Raw genomic sequence first — 17,811 nt, forward strand, 5'->3', positions numbered from 1 at the left:
TAACATTCAAGTCCCCTTTTTCACTATACCATGTAGATATCCAGACTGTGTCATGCATCCAAGATAGCAGAAGGACAAGAGAAAGTGCCTGAGGAGACACATGAACACTCCTGTGCTCCTCAGAGTTCCTTCAGGCAGCTCTCCAGAAGCATGCGTTCATGTTGTGACTGCAATCTTTATTCACTATGTTTCAAAGAACAGCTTTTATAAACAGAAGAGAATTTTCAGTTCTACTGAACCATTTACACTAAAGGAAACCACAAGTATGAGTTATATACTTTTTTTTTTTTGTAACTGGCCACTTAGTTCACAGCAAATGTATTTCCAGTCCTTGATTACATATTCTAGCCTTTCCAGAGGAATGAAGAAAGGAAAAGCTTTGTAGTAAGAGGTGTAATAGAGATATGCAAACTTTTCATGTTCTTTCCCTGCCAGACCCTTTTCCGTTTTAAATTAGTGAGGTTCCTTCTTATCAAACAAAAAAGGACTGTCTTTTCATATATTGTCTTTTTTACATCTAAATGACTGATGTTTCAGTAAAATTTTTCTGTCTCTCTTCCACTGAGACATTGTGGTCTTGGACATGTGACAAGACTGAACAAACTCATCTGAAACACAGACACAATAATTTGTTCATGAATGGAAATTTCTCTACAGATATTTGTGTAAACTAACAGCACACAAATATTTGCAGGAAAAAAGTAAACAAATAAAAAAATTAAGCAATAAAGTTAGGGCAAGGGGTAAGTTGAATTTATTGGCTGTTATGTTTCCACAGAGAGAGAGAGAGAAATGTCTGAAATAATCAAAGTAAATATTTCTGTTCTGTGGTATGAGTAAATATCACCAAAAGGACAGGTTTGTTCTAGTTCCATTTGTGCAACTCACCTTTGAAACAGCAAGTTGTCTAACTTGCTTTTCCAAAAGAAAATATCGTAGAATAATAGAATGGTTTGTTTTGGAAGGGACCTTAAAGACCACCTACTTCCAATGTCCTTGACTTAGGCAGGGACAACCTTTCACTAAACCAGGGTGCTCAGGGTCCCATCCAACCTGCCCTTGAACACTTCCAGGGATGCAACTTGCACAATTTCTCTGGGCAACATGTTCCAGTGCCTTACTATCCTTGTTTCCTAATAGGAAAAATTTCTTCCTCATATCTATTCTAAACCGACCCTTTTTCAGTTTAAAGCCATGACCCCTTGTCCTATCACAACATCCCCTTGTGAAAATTTCCTCTCCAGCTTTCTTGCAGGCCCCTTTAGGTACTGGAAGGCTGCTCTAACAGGAGCCTTCTCTTCTCCAGGATGAACCTCAATTTCATGGCTCTCATCTGGACCCACTCCGACAGGTCCATGTCTTCCTTATGTTGGGAGCCCCAGAGTTAGGTGCAGTAGTGCAGGTTGGGTCTCACACATGCAGAGACCCCACCTTAGGGGGGGATATATAAATGGTATCTGGCAGCTTTAGGTGAAAGGATGTTGCCAGGCTGATGTGAGTATTATAAAAGCCTTTTGGTTTTCCTTCCTGGTTGGTAGAGGAACATGGTACCTCCAAGTTAATCATCATTATTTATATTGTTAACTGTTTTCTTTCTGTATAGAGCATGTGGGAAATAGTGGGGACAAAAAATGCATCTTAGATTTTCCTTCAACTGAAGCAGAACACACTTGACTTTGGAGGCTTTTTTTAGTTACTGAATATTAGCAATGTTAAGTGTTTGTGAAAAGATTTCCTCAGGGCAGATAGAAGCCAGTGTACGGTGCAGCATATATGTCATTTTTCCTAATTTTTCCTTGAAAAAATATGATACCTGTAAACAGTATTTTAAGAAAGCAGTCATTTCTATGTCAACTTTTAGAATAGTGTTTTCTGTTCTTTTTTCTCTCTTTTCACTATTTTTTCTCTTCTGAAACCATGGAAAACAATTTGCTCCATAGATACTGTCCTATTTCATTTGACAAACATTGATTTTTTTTCACCCATGTTTTGAACAGAGCCAAAACTGGCATGGCTTATTGTGTTTAATAGGAACAAAATCATCAACTTCATTGCCACCTAGTCCTGTCATGACAAAACACACTCATTTCTGTATAGCACTGTCCACAGATATCAATGCAGAATTGGGAATAATAGTTGTTTATTTCCTTCCATACACTCAGCCAACTGGGAAAAAAATTGATTTTTTCAGAAAAAACAGAGAATAGGAATGAACAGCCTTCTCTAAAACAAATTATTGTTTGAAAAGATGCTTTGTGACTTTATTAGGCCTTGGGTCATGTCCTATTCTTGGCAGATATAAGTATTAACGATAATCTTAATGTCTTCTTTGAAACGTGTAGCATTTAGAGGTCACATATTTGGGTTTATACTTTTGCATTCAGAAAATCTGAAGTCAGTGCTACTTTTTACAGCAATAAACCGTGGGTACAACAGCACAGGACAGAGTCTAACATTTCTTCCTTAGTGTGCTACTGGATCTGCACCCTGTTCTTGCTTATGTCTGGAAGGAACAGGAAGAAATGAAATGAAATCAGTGTTCATATCCCAGGGCTATAGCTGGGTTAGTGGAAGCAGAATTTCATCAATGTTTGTTATTCTAGTAAGAAGAAGAGCTGGATTAAGGGAGTGCATACCAAGATTAGGAATTTCGTGAAGGCTGGTCTCCAGCACAGATCATTAACAGAGGAGGAGCTCGGTTGGATAAGGAGGGTGGGACAGAGCTGTGCAGAGCCTTGAATGCAGAAGCACAAAGCTGCTGCTTTATCCAGGCAGCTCCTAAAGAGGAGATGCAGTATGAATAAGTTCACAGCAAACTCAACCCCTAAATAAACTGGGAGGATGGAATATCTCTCCAGAGCTGACTACATCTCCACATTTAGTGTTCAGAGAGCCAGGGAGGACTGTTCCACTAAGTGCTTAGAATTGAAAGAACAGGTTAAAACCCAAAGTTATAGAAAATTGATCTCAAAACACCCCCATACCTCCTTAGATTTCCTAGTCCATTTTTATGACATTCAGCAGTCTTATGGGGAAATAGAGTTAATTCATGTTCATAAATCCCCACTGGATGAAACTGGAGCTGTTGGATGAATTTTTGGTGGTGGTGGTTTTTTCTTTTGGAAAATGTTCATTTTAGATAATCAAAAATTTTTGAGGGAGAAATAATGCAATGGTTCCCTGGCCACCAGCCTGGAAGCCTCAGCAATGTGCAGCCAGACAGCAATCTTTCTGTGGAAAATGTTCCATTTTTTAATTTTTCACCCTCAGTTAAAAGCATCTTTTTTCCTGCTGTGAAAGTTGTAGTGGGAACAGACTTTTTATTTTCTGCAAAATACTGTTGTGTGTTGTTATTAATATTTATAATGATTACAGCATATCAGGCAAGTGGTCTCATGTGATGAATATTAACTTTTTATAGTACTTTGACCTTCTCTAGACTGGACAAACATTTTTACTCTTGATCTCCCAATCACTTAAAAGATCAGGACACAGATAATTTGGAAGAATTAAGGAACTCAAGTGTAGGATTTTTACAACGTTGCCCCTATCCTATTGGTTAGTTCTGTTTCATCCCCATAATATAGTGCAGCTAGGCAAACATAGAGAAATTGCTCTTTCCTTTCAAGAGGAATGTCAAAACAATAAATAGATTAGTCATGCCAACAGCATTGATTTGTGACAGCCTTGATGTATGCAATCATTTGGGATTCAAACATTTATCAGTGGGAAAAAAAACCACTTTTTATTTGCTGCATTGAGACTTGCTGGGAGAAAATGCTATTAGGCATCTCAAAATTCTCTGCATAGTGGCAGGCTTTTAAATGCAATGAGATATCCACAGTACATTTCCATATTAATCAATAAAATGAAAGGCAAAAATCAATTTTGTCTGTGCAACTGTGTGTGACACCTCCCTAAGAGCTGCTCCATTGGGATGGATTCATGCCAGCAAAGATGGTCATAGGTTGATTGTTTATTTATGGCAAGGAAAGACATAAAGTCATCTTACTGACAAAGTAGCAGGAAAGATATTACTCGTAGGATGTCTATTCAAAAACCTGGCACTGGTACCTGGGAAGTATGTATTTCAGACCTTAATAGCAACTGCGGCTTCCCACATGAAACAAGGGCAAGGATTTTCTTTGATTCAGAGGAAATAAATGTTGAATTTACCAAAGAAACAGAGGATCATCCAGTTATTCTCTAAAAAGATGACTACATTAAGGAAATTGCCATATATACTTGGAATTAGCAAAGTATCATTATTGTGTAACATTAAGAAATTAATAAAATGTGATCGTATAGTTTAATATTCTACATCTCTTTCCTGCACTGGAATAAGCACTGAGCCTTAAGACACCCCCATGTCACCTGCACTCTGGCTGGCCACTGTTGCATCCTCTGGTAATTCTTCTAATTCATTATTGTAGACTGTTAGATTATGGTTTGTGACATATTTTAAGGCTTTCCTTTGTCACTTCTTCTGCAATGCACTATCCATGATGTTATTTCACTGTAAATTTATCCGTAACTATAAACCTATTTTCTTTGGTGATCTTTTCCATCTCTAGTTATTCCAAATATTCAGTGTGAAGTTTTCTGATGATTGCTGAGCCAACATTATGGTAGCATCAACTGAAAAGCTTGGTTTTGAGTGGCAGTGGTCATCTCAAAATCCTTCATTGCCTAAAAGATATTGGGATTTTTATTGTTTTCTTATACTCATCACTTGATTCCATTTTATTGCTCAGTCATTCAGTATCATGAGGTCCTTCTCAGATTTTCCAGGTCAGTCTTCATATTTATTCTCCTGAACAGTAATACTAGCGTCCATTTTCACCTTACTATTTACTCCCAATCCCAGTTTATGAAAATAACAGGAAAGTCTTGGGACAGGGTCCTGTGGATTCTGCTAAAAATGTCTCTGAATCAAAAGTGATCTCCAATATTCTCATCCTCTAGGTGGGCCCTCCACTGGACCCTTTAACCCACAGAATGGCTAAAAATTCATTGATAATGCAGCACTGAAGATGCATTACATCTAGTGGTAGACAGAGACTATGAAACAGAAAAAATTATTCATAGAAAAGAAAAAAATAGAATGATGGTCGATGTCCTTCCATAAGGCAGTAAACTGCCAATAGGACATCATTCTGGTAGGTTTAAACTAGGTTTTTGAAGAAGAAGACATTAAAGTCATAGATACCACCACACTTAGTAGTAGAAAAACTGTGAACGGTGCAGAGAAACCTTTTACAAGAGCATGTAGCGGCAGGACAAGGGGAAGTGGCTTCAAACTGAGAGAAAGTGGGTTTAGATTAGATATTAGGAAAAAATCTTTACTGTGAGGGTCGTAAGGCACTGTAACAGGTTGCCCAAAGCAATGGGAGATGCCCTATCCCTGGAAGTGTTCAAGGCCAGGCTGGATGGGGCTCTGAGCAACCTGATCAAGTGAAAGATGTCCCTGCCCATGGCAGGGGGTTGGAACTCGATGAGTTTTAAGATGCCTTCCAAGCCAAGCCATGCTATGGTAAGATTCTAAGATAAGATTCTATGCTATTGTTCCGGTTTGGTCAAATTTAGAAATATATCCTCTGAGAGAAGGCAGGTCACCACCCCTCCCCCACCAGGTTCAGGGAAAAATAAATTTTCCTCAAAGAAAAGTGAAAGAGAAAAAACTATTTATTTAACAAACACATGGGAAAAGAATAATGCTAAATAATGAAATTTTGCTATGGAGAAAGAACCTGGGAAAGTGTCAGAGTCCTCCCTTTGGTCTCCTTGGAGCTGGGGCTTGGCCCAGGGCCAGGCCCTCTGTGCCCGATGGAAAGTCCTCCTGATGTGTTCTGATATTGAAGCAGTCCAGCAGAAAAGGGAGAAAATCCAAAATTCCAGGGAAGGAAAAAAAGTTCAACTCTCAGTCTCTCTCCGGAGAAAAAGCAGCTGAACCACTGGCCAAAAGCTGACTGGGCAGCAGCAAGCCGGGTGCTTCCTCGCTCCCCTGCTGCAGCTGGGAAAAGAAAAAGTCGCCATCTCTGTGTGACCTTGAACAAGCTGCAAACTGCTTTGAAAAAGTTTTGCTCAGTTTTTCCTTCCCCCTCTCAGGCTCAGTTTAAAGGCATAGAAAGGCACAAGAATTAATTTCTGGGCATAGGGCAGCGATATGGGATACACATAATAAAGTCACCCCAAGACAGGTATGTGTAGATTAGATGATGCTAAAATACTTATATACTTATTCTTGAAATAACTAAAAATTTTTTGAAACAAACTTCTTATAAAAGTAAAATATCTGTCAATTTTCCAGAGAGATAATGAACAGGTCATTAATTATGTGTTAAAAAAGGTATCATAAATTCTGTCAAGGTTGGAAAAAGCTCTACGGCACAAAATTTAGAATTATAAGTAGGGAAGAAAATAAAAAAGAGTGTAGAAATTATATTTACTGTAAATTCTGAATATGAGGAGACATTTGAAAAATGTGTCAGGACTGACATGGGAAATATGAATTATAAATCAGTTGTGATGAAGGGGATAAGGAAATCAGATACATCAAGGGAATCAAGGAAGTTTTCTAAGTCAGACATATGGAACAAAAAGGACCTCTGCAAAACAACATTAATGAAATCCAACTCTAAAATTTTAATTAGTTCTAGGCACCACAATACTAGAGAGCACTTTTAAAGGAAATAAAGAAAACAGTAAAAGACCTGAGGAAATCACTTATGAAAACAGAATAAGAAAATTAACATGGAAAGTATGACCAAGCACAAACTAAAAGACATGATAAATGTATACATGTATCTGAGGGATGTAAAAAAAAAGAAATAATAGAACTGTTTAAGATTACATGAAGTAGCTTATTAGAAATAGTTGAGTTAAATTAAGCAGCAGAAAAAATACACCACATAGCTAGATAAATATTCTGATAGTGATGTACAGCAGACAGTGAAAAAGCTTCCATTTAAAAAGTCAGAAGAAGGTAGCAAAGCTATTTTAAAATTTTTCTGCACAGGTCTCTAGGGAATTTATATCATGGTTGTAACTCTGCATGGGCATTGGAATGGCTGAAAAGATCTTTGAGGTTCTGATGCCTTTGACTGGATAAAGATAATGCAAACTATATACCCAGGAGATTTTTACTAAGGATACATTTAAATGTAATAGAAAATGTCAGGCTATGATTTGTTCTTTTCAACCATTTCAGCCTATCTCATCAAGAAAGAGTCAGAAAAATTGACTTTTTTCAGTGTTCCAAACTCCACATATCTTAAAAGAATTATGCACACTAGTCTATGTTAATACAAATTTAAATTAACTGTGGCAGGTAGCATACAGGCATGCATCAATGGGGGTTCTTTTATTTACTAACATTTCCTGTGACTGACAATAAGACCATTTAAACATCTCTTGGCATATGGAAAAAGCAACAAGAAAAGGATTTTAGAAATGTCTTACATTTTATTAATTGATACATGTCAAACATTCAGACAGAACCCTCAACATTTAACAATAAATTTTGCTAGAAGTCCAGTTCAGAAGTACATCTTGCATTCAGCTACTATAGGTAGTGAAAGAATAAGAATAGTAGACAAGGATTACCATTTTGCCTAGTCTTTGCTATTTTCCTTTTGCATACATGTACGACAATAAGACATGATCTAATAACAGTGTACTAAATTATTTAGAATTCCTTAAAGTTATAGAAGGACATAGAAGAAAAATAATTTTTATGTTGCCATTTTTTTCAATACATAGAAGAAAAATGTATGCTATGTGAAATACTCAAAAAAAAATCTAGTGAAACTGCAGTTCACTCAACAAAACTCATTTTGTTTCTATCAGATGGGAAAAGATGACAATTGCGTGTCAATAACTTTTTATGCATGTAATTTCTTGAGCTGCTCTACCTAAGAGACACTTAGATACAAACCCAACAGCAGAAATGAAAAATTCTTTTCGTTTATTCATACCATTGGGAATTCTTTTTTTCCTTTTTATTTTGAGGGAAGAGTAAGTGATACTGTCATGAACCAACGTGGCTATATAGCTGATAAAAAATATCAAAACCCCATTTTAATTCTTAAATCTGTACATTCTTATAACTGAAACATAGATAATAAAAAACTAGATCTGATTATCTACACTCATTTTTAAAGTTTGCCTTTTAATTAGTTGGTAATTAACCTGGCAGGGACAATTCTGGATTCCAGTCCCTACTGAAAGAACTTGTGACATAATTTCATTACATCATCCTTCAGACATCAGCTCTTCAAGCATAAGCCAGAAAACTGGATTCACCCCTGCTTAACTGTGTGCCTTAAATACCAATCTTTCTGTCCAGAATAGCTAAGTATTCCATAGAAGCAACTTTAAAAGGAGAGCTATTGGGTACTTTAGAATAGCAGAGGTTGTTAAGGTGTTTTTCTGGCGGGTAAAATTTTGAGCCTGCTCACATCAGGAAAAGAAATTGAAATGGAGTTTTCCATATCTTGGTCATACTGGATAAAGTTAGGCACCCTCAGGAGTGCATCCTTCTGCACTAGTCCTTTGAAGAACTCCATGCTCAAGGATGATGTGCAGAAATGGTAAGCTCAGAAGGGATAAGAGGGTGAATGGATCCCTATCAGACAGCCCCTGAGGCAGTTCATTTGGGAGCTGCATGCAGACCCCTTTACTCACACATGCACACAGATCCGGAACCAACTCCCTTGAACCATAGCCTGGGCCTCAAGACCATCCAGACTCTGCACCCAGACTAAACCAAGGGTCCAGCAGAAATGTCAGGTCTTTTCTGCTGCTGGTCTCCGACTCACAGGGTCATTGGGTTGAAGCTTGCTAGCAGCACATTACACGCACATATACATACACACAGAGAGAATACTCTGCACAGCCATGCTATGATTGTCAACCAGAAAATGGTTAAGAATGGAGTTTAATACAGATATAGAGCAGACTGCAGTGATCAGGCAGCTGACAAGTTTGCCTACCAGCAGTTTTGCCAGATGGCCTCTTTCATATGCCCTCTTCCACCTATTTTCCCATGCTTGTTCCTTAGCTCACCTTAATCCATCTTTCTTTACCCTTGTTTCCTCCCATATAAACAACCCACCCCAGACATGTTTTCCCCATTGATCCCTGTTTTGTTCAGCTGCCTATGCTGATAATTTTTACCTCCAGAAAAATCTTACCCCACATCCAGCAGTTTCTCATGTTTTGCTCAGGCAAGGACCGACGAGTCATTTGCCTGCGTATCTCCAGAGAGCACCTTAACTGGTTGTTGTTAACTGAATTTCCAAATAAAAATATTGAGATCCCCTTTGCAACATGAATTTTAAAGAAAGTGCCTTCTCCCATGAAACAAAACAAACAAACAAAACAAAAACAAAAACACCACAAAATAAAATAAAGTAGGATGTAGAAAATTATAATGTTGTTATGCCAAAGTATATGGAGCTTAATGATACTCAGAAAGGAAATCTGTAATGTGTCAGTTTAACCTCATCAGGATAGAACCATACACAGTTCTAATATGAATAAAAATTTGAAAAAGGGACTGTGGACCCTAAGGAAAACAGCAGTTTTGGCATCACAATCATGCCTTACTCTGATTTCCTGAGAAGAGTTCTTATCGCCTCCCTTAAATGTGAGGTAGAGTTTTACTTTCCTCTTCTTGAATTTTTTTTAGTAAATCACAATCTAGCAGTAAAAGTTTTGACAGAGTATTACACGGATGTATTTCCACTGATATTATATTTGTAAAAAGTCAATATGTACCCATATTTCACTTTTCAATTTTTAGTTTTTAATTTGTTTCATTAGTTTACCATCTAACACTCTAAAGATTTTATGACCGCTATTTATATTTAGTGTCATGATGGAAAACTCACTGAGTTTTACCTACATGACTTAGTAAATACAATCCAGACTCCTGCCTCCCCTTGCCCTTGGTCAGAAGGTTGGGAAGCTACCAAATGATCCCTGCCTTGCAGCCCAGCATATCAACATCCTTTTCCAAAGCAGTCATTGTCACTCTCAAGGTCGTAGTCAACTGCAACAGGTTGCTCAGTCTGTTTACGACTGATAAATCCGCAATCCATGGACTTGCCCATAAACAAATCCTTTGAAGTTTCACAAATAAAAATTTACCCTTACTTTCTTTCACCAGAAACTTTGGGAACAAGCACTTTGCATTTCTCCATAAATAAGTGTAAGACCACATACATAGAAGAAAAATAGAGAACTCCTAATAGGAAAAGATCTTCCTCCTTTTTTTCCCCAAAACAAAATATATCTTTCAATTTTGTGAAGGACATGCAATTTAGTATTTTACCATTCTTTGTTTCCATGAAGAAACAACATTTGTGGGCTTCATCCATAGATTCTTTTTTGGATTCCCCTGGGGGAAGCTCAGCCACTGCTGGAATCTCACTGATAATTTTGAAGTAGAAGAGCAACAATGCACATGAAAAGAAAAACTGATGTCACAGCCAAATTAACAGAGACTGTAAAAGGCATTTGCTTATCAGCCTCCTGAGTTTTCCCTATCAGACCCTCCTTGCATTTTCCTGATGATAGAAAGGGGGCAAGAAAAAGGAGTCACTGATTGTTCTTACAAGAACTGTGTATTTCAGTCTAGTTTGGGGGCGGGGGGGGGTTGACTTGTCAGATGTCTCACAAATCAGTGTCATTGTCCCTGCTCCTTTTATTTCAACCTGGAATTCACTAAGAAGTTTTCTGGGAAACTGCCCTGAAAGAAATGTAACACAAACTGGAAGACATCACTTTTGGTATCGAGATAATAAGAGGGTGGCTTGATGCATTTCCAAGGAAACAGAGGCAGATTCTTGTCTATTTTTACTGTTAGTCTATCCACTACTTTGCCTGGAGATGTCTAGGGCTCATAAAGCATCTCCATATCTTGAAATTCACACCTGATCTTCTGAATTTTTAAGTTATACAATAAATCACTTAGCATGATGACCAGTTTTCTCCTGTGCTTCTCATTAAAATGGCACCAATAAAAGTCCAAAAAAAAAAAAAAAAAATCTGTGAAGTAAACCAAAAATGTCTTCAGGATCTCCTTCTTATATACTGCTTAAAATGAAACAATGTCCTTCCAAAAGCCACTGTGGTACCTGTGGTATTTCTTGATATGGATGAGGGAATACAAAACAGTTAAAGAGAGCTGCTGTGCTCAGCTAGCAGAGACATGTTGGGGTGCCCTGGACTACACCCTAGGCCTTCAGTAGACTTGGTGGGGTTACTGCACCAGGAAGGTCCCTGCTGCTGTTTTGAGCATCCAGGAGAGGCCAAGAGCAGCAGCACTGATGGTGACCCTCGTGTGCCATATGCTCTGGACTTTCTCAGGACCATTTGGCAAGCCTATGTCCTCAAGTGAGCAATTAGTCATGTCTATTGTTTCCAAGTCCCTGACAAACCCACAGCACAAGAATGACTTACCTAAACCGAGTTCCTGATCCACTCACCCCAGCTGGCAGCGAGATGCCAGCTTTTTGCCAAATGCTGTAGTGTATGGAGAGGGAAGACTTACAGAACCTAAGAAAGCGCATTTGGAAAAATACAAAAGAGGAAAAATAAAGAACATATGTATTTGAGCAGTACAGTCCAAGTATATTAACAACATAAAAAACATATAGTCAATTAATCAATCACTTTTCAGATTTTTATAGCACAAACAATAATTAAGTTCCCAATATCTACTATTTGAGGTGATTGAGAAATTATTAAGCCCACTCAGATTCACACTGAAATAAACTAGGCATCTAGATTTTCTTAACTTCATTCCAAAATCGTTCCAGCTTCTCATGTAATAATGTTCATAATATTTTTAGGAAAAAAAAAAAAAAGGACTTGGGACAACAGTGTTGTGTTTGTTGATACATGATTATAGATTTGAAGAGCTACAGTCTGGTGAGGACCATTACAACATTTTGACTATCCTGTCATAAATCTCAGGTGATTACATGTCATCTGATTTTCCCTATATTCAACCTAACAGCTTCCGTTTTTCTTAATTGCACAGGGTGGCTGGTATCTATATATTGTATGTGCTCATATGGAACTGTACAAGTGACTAATAAGGTTTGTCACTGTAGTGAGAGTTAGGGTTGGCTAAAAAGAAAATTCAACCTGATGACCTGGGGAAATATTTTCCACGAGAGTAATTCACCTTAAACACTGTGCAGTGTTTCTTCCTAGAAATCAACGTTATAGACAAAAAATTCAGTCTTAATTTAAATCTGAGGCCTAACTCAAAAAATTGGTAGATTCAAGCTAGTTAAATACAGTAGTAAGTTTGTTCCCAAGGGGCCTGAACACTCACAATAATAAGACTACCTTGTTCTTCCAGGCGTCTCTCAGTCTGTGGCTGTCAGGTATCATCTGGATATGTTTGATTTAGTTAGGAACAGCAAGATGGTTAGAGATAGGGTAGAAGGAAGAGCTCAGTCAGACAGAGGCTAAAATCATTTTGGCATTCATAGAACTGGCACTTGTTCATCCTCTTTTTCTAGACTGAGTTTATAGTACTCTTACCAGAAGGAGACGAGTAACCCAGCAGCCTGGTCACTGCTGAGTCAGCTATGGCCCCGCACAGCTGCTGAAACAGAAGTAAAAATGAGTCCTCAAACATTAATTTTCCATTTGTGCAAGAACTCATCTGAACTGTGCAATTGTCCAAGACTTCCAGTCTGAGCTGATCCCTAAAATGAGCCTTAGCTGGAAGCACAGCTTGTGTCAGCCTCAGAAATAATGTTGCAGGAGGAACCTGTTTTACTTCAGCCTTTCAAACATCTCTTGTCACAGCATTTAATCCATTTCTCAGACTCTTCCTCTTCAAATGTGTCCCTGTATAGGCCTCTACTTCAGCATTAGTCCTACCCCACACTCTAACCCCGAAACGAGAATACAAACTGCTGATATAAAGATGTACCTGTCATCAATAAAGCTGTGGATATTTCAAATTCTGTTTTTCCTTTAACCCATTGCTCCCTAGCCATATCCTTAAGATCTAGCTAAATAAAAGATTGCAAGGCTCTGATCTCAAGTGTCACTGTTGGCTCATAGCCTCTCAATGCTTCAGGGTAGCTTCTCCACAGATTTAAGTTATGAATAGCTGCCTGGAATGGTCCAGATTCATTCCAAGTCAGAGAAGGAGATAGAAATTAAAGAATATGGACAAGCAGGGATTTACTGCTTGATTTTTCTCTCTTCTCTTATTTTCTTTTATTTTTTCTCATTTTCTTCCTTTCCTTTATATCGAGCAATAGCACAAAGCTATAGCCCATGTGACTGAAATATAAACTTGACCCTAACCTAACTTGAACCCTGTCTCTTGAAACCACCATCAGACCTATACCATACTATATCAAAGAAAGAAGCTCAACATAACAAAAAGGTCACCTTTGGCAGCCAGGAATCATCCACATTCCTCAGGCTTTGCCCACTTCCTTAACAACAATTAAGAGATATAGATATATATAGATATAGATATAGATTAGATAGAAATAGATATATATATAGATTATATAGAGAGATTATGGATATATAGATGATATAGATAGATATAGATATAAATATATGTAGATATAGATGTACATATAATGACTAAGTCTATGGATAGGGTTAAGATTCAGAAAATAGAAGCTGATGAACTAAAGAACATCTTTCTAAAGATACAAGGACATCTTTCTAAAGATACAAACTGTCTAAGCCAGGAACAGATTTTTAGTTTGCATCTCCTAGAGCTATTAATTTTGAAGTTGAAGGCACTTTGCTTGAGGAAAGGCTGTTCTTAAATTAAAACTGTGGCTCTTGTTCAATTAAAGATGATGCACTCTTCTGCCACGTTGCTGAGATTTCACATCAAGATTTTGTTCAGAACTAGTGCCCCATGCCATGAGAAAGAACAGCAGGTAGGCTCGAGCCACTACCCATTCTCAAGAGAGATCTCCAACAATTACCTATTTACTGAACTCTGCTTGAGCACAGAACATGTACTAGGCTTAGCACTAGACTTGTCCAACCTTCTAGTTGCCAAAATAAAGTGGACTCATACAAAGAGGCACCTGTCCTTAACTTAAAATGTAGTCTACTCCTACCAAAAAAACCAAACCAAACCAAACCGAAAAGACCAAAAACCCACCTTTTGGCTGTTTTACGCAGTAACCCTAATCTTAACCCTAGTCCTGAGGTAAACTACGAAAATCCAGGCATCAAGACCTGTGCCCTAACAATGCCTAGTACTGGTTATGGCACCTAGGATTTAGGCTGATCACATTGCTCACAAAGCACTAAAGCATAAGTGTTTTATACAAGTCATTCTGAACATATGATGAAGAAAATACTTCGTGGGAGTCCACACTTACAAATTCTCTATTTTTTTTTTTTGCATGTGGAAAAACTGCTAACTTATTGCAGTAATCTGTATGTCTATGTATGTATGTGTCTTTGTGTGTATGAAAACTGCTTCCCCTATTAGAGGCAGCTCCCGTTTTCACCCTTTCCCACTAAAAAGGGTATAAACTAAAGAATTTTAAAATAATGTGCAGGCAAAATAACACCTCTGCTTGAAACCAATTTCCTTTCATCTCACCATTTTTCACAGTTAGCAACAAGTGCTCTACACCTCACTGCAAATAACTGACGTTACACTCTTTCCAGCCTAAAAGTACTGTAGAGTATTAGATGTAAATTTGCAAAAGTGTTTAGATACCAAACAATTTCAGTTTCAATGGGATTTTTAGGTATGCATTGACAGCATATAAACAACATAATGCAGTCCTCAGGTGAGGCTGTGCATGGAAGTGTGTGTCTCAGCTGCTAGTTGAGTACTTGACCAGCCACTTCTTCCCATACCTCCATGCACAAGGTAGCCGTGCAGGCTGGAACAGAGCTCTGTGACTTGCAGCCAAGTGTGGAGCTAACAAGCACTGCTGTCAGATCTGTGGGGAGCTCCACGCCTTCCCCACACAGCTGCTGTGGGACTGGTGCTAACAACAGCAATGCAGGCATGGGTTTGTTTCAAAAGGAAGTCTGCATGGTACTTTCTGGAGCTTAAGTCTGATGTATAAAGAAGACAGCATGTGAAAATTTTTGTTTATCATGTTGAAGTTACAAGCATCATCTGCTTAAAACTAATTAGTTCCTGAAAATTTTAAATCTAATGTAGGAGACAAGGATAAAATATGATGTTCAAAGGTATATAATAAATCCAGTTTACCACATGGCTATTGCCACATAAATTGCGATAAATTTGTGTCTGTGTATAGACAAATATATTTGATGTATGGTAAAACCTTTTTTACTGCCATTAATTTCTGTTCAGTTGCTTGTTTTTTACTTGTTAATGAACATCAAAAGATTAAATTATTTTGGAGAGGGGCTCTAATGTAAATTAAGTAAACTTTTTTGTTTGAATCCAAAACATACAAAAAAATATATGTTTCTGCGTACAATTTACAACCATGTTTTGAAAATGTAGCAAGACCAACATGGTTTATACTTATATACTATGACAGAAATCCAATATTCATCTGCTGTTTATATTGCAAGAAAATGAGATCATTAAGGTCAGAAAGAACAGCTGCTTTAATTATAACACCCTGATACATCATATCAAAGTTTTCATCATCTCACACAAACTCTAAGAACATACCCCAGGGATTCATTTCTATCATCCTGCTTTTTCTTAGGAAGGAGATTATATAAGTACACTCCAGAGCATTGGTTGCTTCGAGAAGCTGTGTAAAATAATTTTACCCCAAGCTCGATAATGCTATGGCAACTAATATTAATCTAACTTTTACAGTCTTTATTCTTTTTTTTGTGGTGGCAGCAGTAGGGGAAGATGCTTTTGCCAGCTGGGAAGCTGCCCTGCAGGCTTCATGGTGCTGCTGCCACACATCCCCCCAGACTCTGATCATGAGTGCTTAGTATCCACACCTACAGCTGGCAATGCTGGTCTGCCTGAGGCACCCAAAGGTATCCCTTCTTTAAGGGAATGGCTGCTTTGTGTTTTAACAGATGCTATGCTTCTGGTAGCGGAGAGATTAGAGGGACCATTCAACATTGAATCAGTCATGGATCCTATTGATGTCAAGATTTCTGAAGCCATCATGAACATGCAAGAAAACAGCATGCAGGTGTCAGCAAAGGTACTGTGTGAGTTGTGCCTTCTCTGTTGTTGAATGTCACGAGTGGGGGGAAAACATCTCCACCAATTTTTTTGTCTAGACTTTAGGAAAGATTGTCCAGACCACCAGAAATTGCCTTTGCTTGTTCAACAGTTCATCCGACTGCCTTTGAATTCTTCACCTAGTTAAACAAGCTTGAATTTTTCAAAAGGAAGTGGAAGGGAAAAAGCTACCATTTATTAAACTTCAGATTAATAGCTGTAAGAGATTAAGGAAAATAGAGGGTGCTGAAAATCAGCAGTAACTCTGTAAGCGATATGCTGCGGAGTAGACTTGGTAACTTCCACTTGTGTCTCATCTGTGATTCTCCATATTAACTTCCAAACACATTTTGATCTATCTAGGTCAGACTGAAGCACAATGTGTTTGAGGTGAATACACAAAATGTTCCATTTAACCTCCTTTAATAGCCACTCTAGGGAAATACTACATTGGCCAGTCTCTGATTACCAGACCTCAGTTTGATAGAGTTTTGTCTGGATTCTGACACAAAGAAAAACAGAGCTAATGATACCAGCTTCCTCCTTTCCGTTTTTAATGTGTGTGTGTATACACAGATCACCACCACCTCTGAACCGCATGTTAATAAGATCCTTCGAATTCAGTACCAGGTGCTGTTGAGCCAATAGTCAACAATTAATGGCTTTGCCTTAATATTCATCAGTGCACTGTGGCTGAAATTCTAAAGTCAACAGTTTGCCAAGTTCTGTGCATTAGGAGCTTCTATCTTCTGTTTAACTCCCCGTAACTTAGGTGCTGGCCAGACTGACATCTAAGTCAGTGATTTTCCATTGCTTGGAAGGAAGCTGCTGTAGCTGGGAAAAAAGTGGGGACAAAAGGCAGGAGCCTGAGGTTTATATTCTTCCTACCAACCCAAAATTAGATGCTTTTTATGGCCCCAGTGCTGCAGGTTGCTAAGAGTTTCCTTCAATATGCCTTTTGCTTTCAACCTACATGACATTCCTTGGATTTTAAAAGCAGTCTACATCCTGCTTGATGAGACTGTATTCTGGCACCAGTGATCAAGGCATTTAACAGCCAAATTCTCTCAAATATTTTGGGAATTAAAGGCTAGCTTCAGTGAACTCAGCCCTTACCTCAAAAAAGAAACAAAAATATATTTTCACTTAAAACTCACCCAAGGCCCAGGTGTATTTTGTTTTCCTTTTTACTTGTTTGGTTTTCACAGTTTTTTCATTAGCTGGAAAGCTGCAGCCCCTGCCAGAGTCCAATGACATTTCGGCATGAACTCCTCTCACAACTTGTTTGTAGCAGAGCAGACTGTTTCTCCTGTCCCTCAAAAATATTTTATTTGCTGTAAAGAGTAATAGCAATGCCATTTGCAATGCAAAAGTTTTTCCTGTAAGAGAAACCTTAGACAATATTTTTTTAATCTTGCAGAACAGAAAAGAAATTATATCAGCAAAATTTATTTTATTATATTTTCATAGATAACAGAACTGTCTATGCTGGAGGGACCTTTGTATATTCTCTGTAGACCATTATTCGCCTGAAATATGATTTCCTTGATCTCCTAGGGTTACATCCATCTTTTTTCATGTAACATGGAAACGCTTTACCCTTTAAAAAA

General features: G+C 38.0%; 1 protein-coding gene across 1 annotated transcript in view; it reads left to right on the plus strand.

Annotated features, from left to right (window-relative positions):
- The window catches only part of GPC6 (glypican 6), a 1,044,338-nt gene that overhangs the window by 953,060 nt on the left and 73,467 nt on the right, over nucleotides 1-17,811 (plus strand). Inside the window, exon 5 of the mRNA XM_032100037.1 lies at nucleotides 16,051-16,181. Coding sequence (XP_031955928.1) covers nucleotides 16,051-16,181 — 131 coding nt within the window. The remainder of the gene's footprint in view (nucleotides 1-16,050; nucleotides 16,182-17,811) is intronic.

The sequence above is a fragment of the Corvus moneduloides genome, chromosome 2 (assembly GCF_009650955.1).
Source record: "Corvus moneduloides isolate bCorMon1 chromosome 2, bCorMon1.pri, whole genome shotgun sequence".
Taxonomy (NCBI): Eukaryota; Metazoa; Chordata; class Aves; order Passeriformes; family Corvidae; genus Corvus; species Corvus moneduloides.